Source organism: Neolamprologus brichardi, chromosome 23 (assembly GCF_056152115.1).
Source record: "Neolamprologus brichardi isolate AB-2024 chromosome 23, ASM5615211v1, whole genome shotgun sequence".
Taxonomy (NCBI): Eukaryota; Metazoa; Chordata; class Actinopteri; order Cichliformes; family Cichlidae; genus Neolamprologus; species Neolamprologus brichardi.
This window is the reverse complement of record NC_142125.1, coordinates 17055816-17062500: the sequence shown is the minus strand read 5'-3', so window position 1 is coordinate 17062500 and position 6685 is coordinate 17055816. Positions and strand designations below refer to the sequence as shown.

Below are 6685 nucleotides of genomic sequence, written 5' to 3'. Positions count from 1 at the left end.
CAGCTCAATCACCCGAAGAACTTAAAGACCAGAGGATTCATGAACCAGCTAGACATAATTCCTCCAAATGTGCAGAACGTAACATTCAAACATCAACATCATTTGCTCCACTGGACATCCGTGCTGGTTTGGAAAAGATGACTCAAAATGTCCACCAAGGATTTGCTGGAAATCAAGTTTTTGTAGTTGAAATCTCACAAATCTTCTCAGAAATTCTGGGATCTCTTCAAAAGTGGACTTCAGATTTGGAAAATATATTAAAGAACAAGCCTAGTCAGCACAACAAAGAGCAAACTGGCCACATGATGGATCCTACACTTAATAAATATGTGGAAAAATGTCTGACCCGACCTTTAGGCCTACTGAGAGACAATTCAGCTTCAAGGATGTTGGAAGTAGCCTCCACAAGTAAACTGTATGCAGATAATCTGGATCGTCCTATGAATGCTGACCAAAAGGCACAAAGGATCATGTCTAAAACCCATGAAATGGAAGTGGTAGAATTGTTTGGAGGAAATCCTGCTGATATAGATGAAACAACTGTAACAAGCTGCTCAGAGCCTTTTGATTTTATCGACTCCTACTTCACTAAACCTGAAGAGGCCACAGCAAAGGTGTCTGGGTCAAATCTGGGTTCATCAACAAGTTCAAAGAGATTCAAAAGTCAAAGCTGTCATGTAGTAGCTGCCAAAAATTCAAAGGAGTTGGTTGGAGACACTGACAGTTGTGAGGAGATCAACGAGGAGGGCCAACAGACGGAAATGGAGACTCTTGCTGAAGTTGGAAGCATGAAATGCCGCAGAAGACAGAGAGAGTCATGTTCCGACTGCAGGAAAAATAAAAAATCTGAGTGCAGCATTTCCTAAAATCACAAGAATGAAGGAAATGATGATTTAGTAGTCACAGTGTTGGAGCTTTAGATTCTAAATTATTAGACTTTGAAATATCAATGAAGCATCAGTACTGTTATCAGTACTTAAGTATTTGAACTGATCAAATAAATAAAGTGAATATTTAAATCATTCACCTATAAATATGTTCTTTACTGACATGTTTTTATAAGCTGACTGCTTGGAAATTGTTTTCTTGACAGTTAATTGCAACACTGTACAAGGGTAAGCAGCTGTAAACTTTAACTGCCATGAATTTGGCATCAAAACAATTACATGAAATCAATAGTTTATTTCTGTTTAAATGGGTTGATGGTATTTTTTTTTTCCAGATTAATAAAACGTACTTGTTTGAAAAGAATATTTGTCTGTATTTTACATTTGAAATTTTCCATCATGAATAAATTTAAAGTTGTATTAAGTAATTTTTGGCTTGAGGAAGCAGAAAGGCTTCAAATTGGTGCCCAGTACACTTAAAGAACTTAAAGAACTGATAACTTCAGAGTCAGAGTTGTAGATTAGCTTTTCAAGGATCTACATTGAGTCATTTTATATTTTCTATCATGTTTCAGCTGCTCAGACACAACACATGCAAAGTGTGTTTGAAAAACCACAACTAGTCAAAGGACTTTACTTAATGGAGCTTTCAACTTCCATTTACAGGATTTATTATTATTCTCACATAATGCATCACTCATAATGTTCTCGGGAAGGATTAGCACAGATCTTTTCCAACACAATTAAAGGGACACTCTGCTCACAATCAATAAAATTATAATGAAAGGCAGATGTGCCGAATCAGTGTTTGATGTTTAATTCAAGGTTAAACCATAAAAAGATTCAGGTTAAAATAATATGACTGCTTCCTGGACTTATTTTTTTCTGCTGTTTCAGAGTTTCGGCTGAAAAAACTTTTTGAAGAAAGAGAGAGTTTACAGGATCAGGTGAGTTGCCTGTATTATAAAGTTGGAAAGCACCTCCACTGCAGATTTGTTTAATCCGATGTTAGCCAAGTATATGAAGTGTGCTTCTGAATGTGTGAACAGGTGAGGCTACTGCAGTCTCAGCTGGATCAGAGACAGAAGATCGTCACAGAAGGAGTTCAGAATACAGAGAACGATCGTCTGGAGAACGGGATGGACTCTCATCTGCTAGAACTGCAGAGTGAGTCTTCATCATTTTCATCCTTTTTAATCTTTCGTCCTGTTTAATCTTCCTCATCTACCCCTTGCCATTCTTCAGTTTCATGTTTTCTGTTTAGTTTTGTCGTTGTTGTAGTATTCACAAAATGTACATTGGATTTGTAAAATTTCTGTGGATTCGTTGTCAGTAAAATTACATAATAATTAAAATGATCATTAAGTTTCTTTGTTCGTTTGATTTTCTTTTCTGTAGGAGATGCCAACAGACAAATCAGTGACCTTAAATTCAAATTAGTGAAATCTGAACAGGAAGTCACCACGCTTGAACAAAATGTAAGTACTGACATGCTTAAGTGTTTCCTTCCCAAATGGGTTCAATCTCAGAAATATTCAAACAAGATAAATCTTTGGAGCACCTTTATCATAGGTGCACAGCATGGACAGAAGTGTTTGACCGCACCAACTGTAAATCCCTGTTTATCTAGGCCTCTCAGTTCCACTGAAGGAAAATGTTCATGCTTCGGCTTACTGTCACATTTTGGAAAATTCTCTACTTCCAGCTTTGCGTGAACCGTTTTGGGGAAGGTCCTTTTCTCTTCTAGCACTCTGTGCCACTGTGCACAAAGTGAGGTGCATAAAAGCTAGAATGAATGAGTTTGCTGTGGAAGAAATTAGCCGCCCTGCACACAGCCCTAATATCTGCTCCATCACATACCTTTGATATGAAGTAAAATGGAGACTGCAAATGTCAAAACATCATTGTCTGACCATAAGCCTTCCCAGAAGAGCAGGAGCTGTTATAGCTGCAATGAGGGGATCAGTCAAGATGTGTGGGATGTCATAAAAGCTCCTGTAGGTCTTTCTTGTAGCTTGGCCAGGAAACACAACAAAACTTTCAATCTGTTTAGTTGTACTCACTCCCTCCCTAAAAGTCCACTTTCATCTGACTTCATCAAGAAGTTTGAAACTTTATCTGCCTTAAATAAGACGGTTCATGTTGCTGTTGATGTCCTCAGGTAATCCGTCTGGAGGGTCAGGTGAGTCGCTATAAAGGGGCGTCGGAGAACGCAGAGAAGATCGAAGATGAGCTAAAGGTAGAGAAACGAAAGCTGCAGAGAGAGGTGAGAGCACCACCTTCTGTCTGGGAGTTGACTTTCCTTGCTTTGTGTTTTCTGGTTTCTTGGGCATGTATTCTGTCTTCGCTGTTTTCTATGTGAGCAGTAAGGAACATTTGTTGTTTCTATGTTTCTCGCAGCTCCGCTCAGCTCTGGATCGGATTGATGAGCTGGAGGCCAGTAACAGCCACCTCTCCAAGCGCCTGGAGAAGATGAAGGCCAACCGTAATGCCCTGCTAGCCCAGCAGTGATTGCTCTTCCCATCTTCATCTTCAGAGACAATCAGACCTGAACAGAATGTCTTTGCGAGTGCTTGATTTTACTCTAAATAAGCACCAGATATGTGGAGTTTGCTGAGGCAGTGAAAACAAACCAAAACCCGAATCTGAGAAAATGAAATGTGATCTTTAATGTAGCTCTGTGAACACATGCCATCCATAGTCATGGCAGGATTTACCGCATCGGACTTCAGACTGTAGCATTGTCCATCCATCAAGCCTCAGAGGACAAAAAAACAGAGCAGATAGAGCCAGGAGACACAAAAACCTCCACTGCATTAAAGCAATGTATTCTAGTTCAACATCCACATATTTTAGTTCCAGAAGTTAGAGCGAAAATCAGCATGTTGGCTCAACACTTTTTACGCCCCAGCGGAAGCTAAGAAATTTTGGTTCCACTCAGTATGTCTTTACTAGAGCCATTTGTAGAAGCTTCATAGTACATCCATGGTTATCTTGCTTAAACAATCCCATATCGAGCATTATCTGTGGACATGGAAGTCCATATCCAGGCCATCTTGTAGAAGCTTTACAGTCTTTCATCAAATAGTTTACACATGATAGGTGATGAAAAAGGAGTGATCACTTTTTAATGCTTGTGGCCAGTTTAGTCAGTGACTGGAAGTGATTTATTTAGTCACCAGCCTCACTGTGCTTTTATCAATCCCTAAAGGCTGAGCGATGCTACCTGTACTCAGTATTTTATTGTTTTTCCTTTTCTTTTTAGGAAAGCCTCAACCTTAAGCAGCCTCAAATGGATATACATGAATAGTTGTGGCTTGTTCATGTTAGTGAGATCTGTTGGAACAAAACCAAACCAAATATATTTATGCGGCATGACTGCAGCACGTCTTCTCACAATATATAGGTTGCCTTGAACAAAATACGTTTCAGTAGACCATATATTATAGGGTAAAGTTTTCATGAGCATTTTTAAACAAGAGCTGAAGCAGGAAAGTGCCTATGAAATCGCCCCAAATTCAGTGTTTTATCATCATATCCAACCTCTGATATCCAACCCCAATACCTGATTTTGTATTTATTTAGCTATTATCCAATATCTAAAGGTCACATTACAGAATGTGCAGACTTAAAAACGAAACTAAGCAAACAGAATGTGACCATTTATCTGTGTTTTTACCCTCTGACGCTCCTAATGCACATTAAAAACCATCAAAGCTGCAGTCATGGTGTCCCAGTGTGGGTAAACATCGCCCACCTGGCCCTCCAGGTGTGTTAAAACAAACTCTACATCTGCCTCATCAGCATCCATCTGTGTGCAGTGTGGCACTACCTCTTCTCCAACACTTGGGTGCGCAGTTTCCCACAGAGACTTGACCAGTTGAGGGGCAGATTGATAGAAATTTATATATATATATATAGAGAGAGAGAGAGATAGATATAGATATCTATATAGATATAGATAGATATAGATATCTATATCTAGATAGATATCTATATAGAGATATATATCTATCTAGATATATAGATATATCTATCTATCTATCTATATATATATATATATATTTTTTTTTAAATATTTTGTTGGTAATGGATTTTTTTTTTCTTTCTTCCTGTTTTCAGATAACACCAGACTCCTTGTTTGGTGTTTGTAATATTTTAAGTCAGATTTTTTTTTTCAGTTTGGTGGGGCCAGATGCTGTTGGACAGGAACCTAACCCAGATAGCAGTGCCCAGCCCCACCCAGTATGTTTTATTGATGGAACCAGGCAACAGAAGGAGATGTGGCCACAGTGGAGGAGGTCATCTTGTGTCTCTGTGTTGGATTTTGGGACTTTTCTTGGCACTTGGGATGTTAAATCACCAGCTTGTAAATGTAATGAATGAATGAATGAATGAATGGATGGATGAAGAGTTTGAATTGCTGTTTTGATCCAGTGAGAGGGATTTTCTACGGCAGCACCTATGTTTGTCTCTCTGGGTGTTGAAGGATGTTTGGATCAAACTCTGCAAGTGTTAATCTGATAATCAATAATCTCTGATGTTTTTGTGAATGTACGGGTCGCTGCCTGCTGAGCAGAAATCATCAATACAAGCTGATCCTGATCATTCAGTGTGCAATATTTTATCTCATGTTTGGGGAAACTTTCATCTATTTTATTGTATCGGCTGTCCTATTGATTAGGATGCAGGGTGTCAATATATCAGTCAGTGGGGTTTTATTGATTTTATTGATCAGTGTGATGGAGTATTCAATTAAACTCATGCAATATCTCATTGTGTTTGTGGTTTCTGTGAATGAACAAGCCTTCTCAGCTAAAATCCACCATCCACTTGCCTGTAGTACTAAACTGGATTGGCTTGAGGGACGTGACCTTCTGCTGTTTGTCATCTCACTGTAAGGTGACTCATAACACTAATGGACAGGTCGCTCCCAGACCGCTGACTGGACTTCTTTGCCAGCGCAGACGGCCTCCGGACCGATTTTGTCGACGCCGCTGCCTTCCCCACGGCTGGCCTCCGGACCTGTTCCGTCTCTGTCGTCAGCCTCCGGGTCGGCCACCTGAACTGTCTCAGTGGACTCTGTTTTGGGTATGCTTCGATAAAATTCAGTTAAAATGACAAACAGTCTAATTGGAACAGTTGCATGTTATGGACTTGCGCATTAGAAGCACATGAGCAAACATGTTTACATTCTTATTTCTAAAGCTGCGTCCACAAGAAGTGATTTGGTCATTGCACATCAATTTGCAGCTGACAACTGGTTACTTGCAGACATGACAGGTGACTCTCTAAAATATTTACAAGAGCCATTGAATGGAGAGTCGCACCATGTAAATGGACTTGTTCTTATATAGCGCTTTTCTACTCTGTTTGAGCACTCAAAGCGCTTTATACAACTAATTCATTCACACCAGCACTACTTCTAAGCTCTTAAGTGCTAAGTATCTAACATTCATACACATTCACACTCCGATGATTAGTATCTTGCCCAAGGATACTTGGCATGCAGACTGCAGCAGCCTGGGATAGAACCACCGACCTTCTGGTTAGTGGCTGACCTGCTCTGCCACCTGAGCTACAGCCACCCCATTCACGCCAATGGACATTTCTTTTTCTTTCTTTTTTTTTTATAGAGATGGGGGATGACATAGCCTGGCAATACTTACAGGGAGTTAGCAGCAGACTAGCCATGAAGGTATAGCAGCACAAAAGTATGAGATGCACTTTTAAATGGAAAGGTTTTAAAGAACTGTATGTTATCAACACAGAGAAATCAGAATGAGATTCTGATTCTC

At 39.6% G+C, this 6685-nt stretch overlaps 1 protein-coding gene across 9 annotated transcripts in view; it reads left to right on the top strand.

Annotated features, from left to right (window-relative positions):
• lrrfip1b (leucine rich repeat (in FLII) interacting protein 1b) overlaps window positions 1-4834 on the top strand; it is a 23553-nt gene extending 18719 nt beyond the window's left edge. For 8 of the 9 annotated variants that reach the window (XM_035912624.2, XM_035912622.2, XM_035912621.2 and 5 more), the window contains one exon: window positions 1-1777. This exon is cut by the window's left edge and continues 618 nt beyond it. In XM_035912624.2, the coding sequence (XP_035768517.2) occupies window positions 1-866 (866 nt within the window). In that variant the 3' untranslated portion in view covers window positions 867-1777. The other variant, XM_006802002.3, reaches the window with a different exon arrangement.
• The last annotated feature ends 1851 nt before the right edge of the window (window positions 4835-6685 follow it).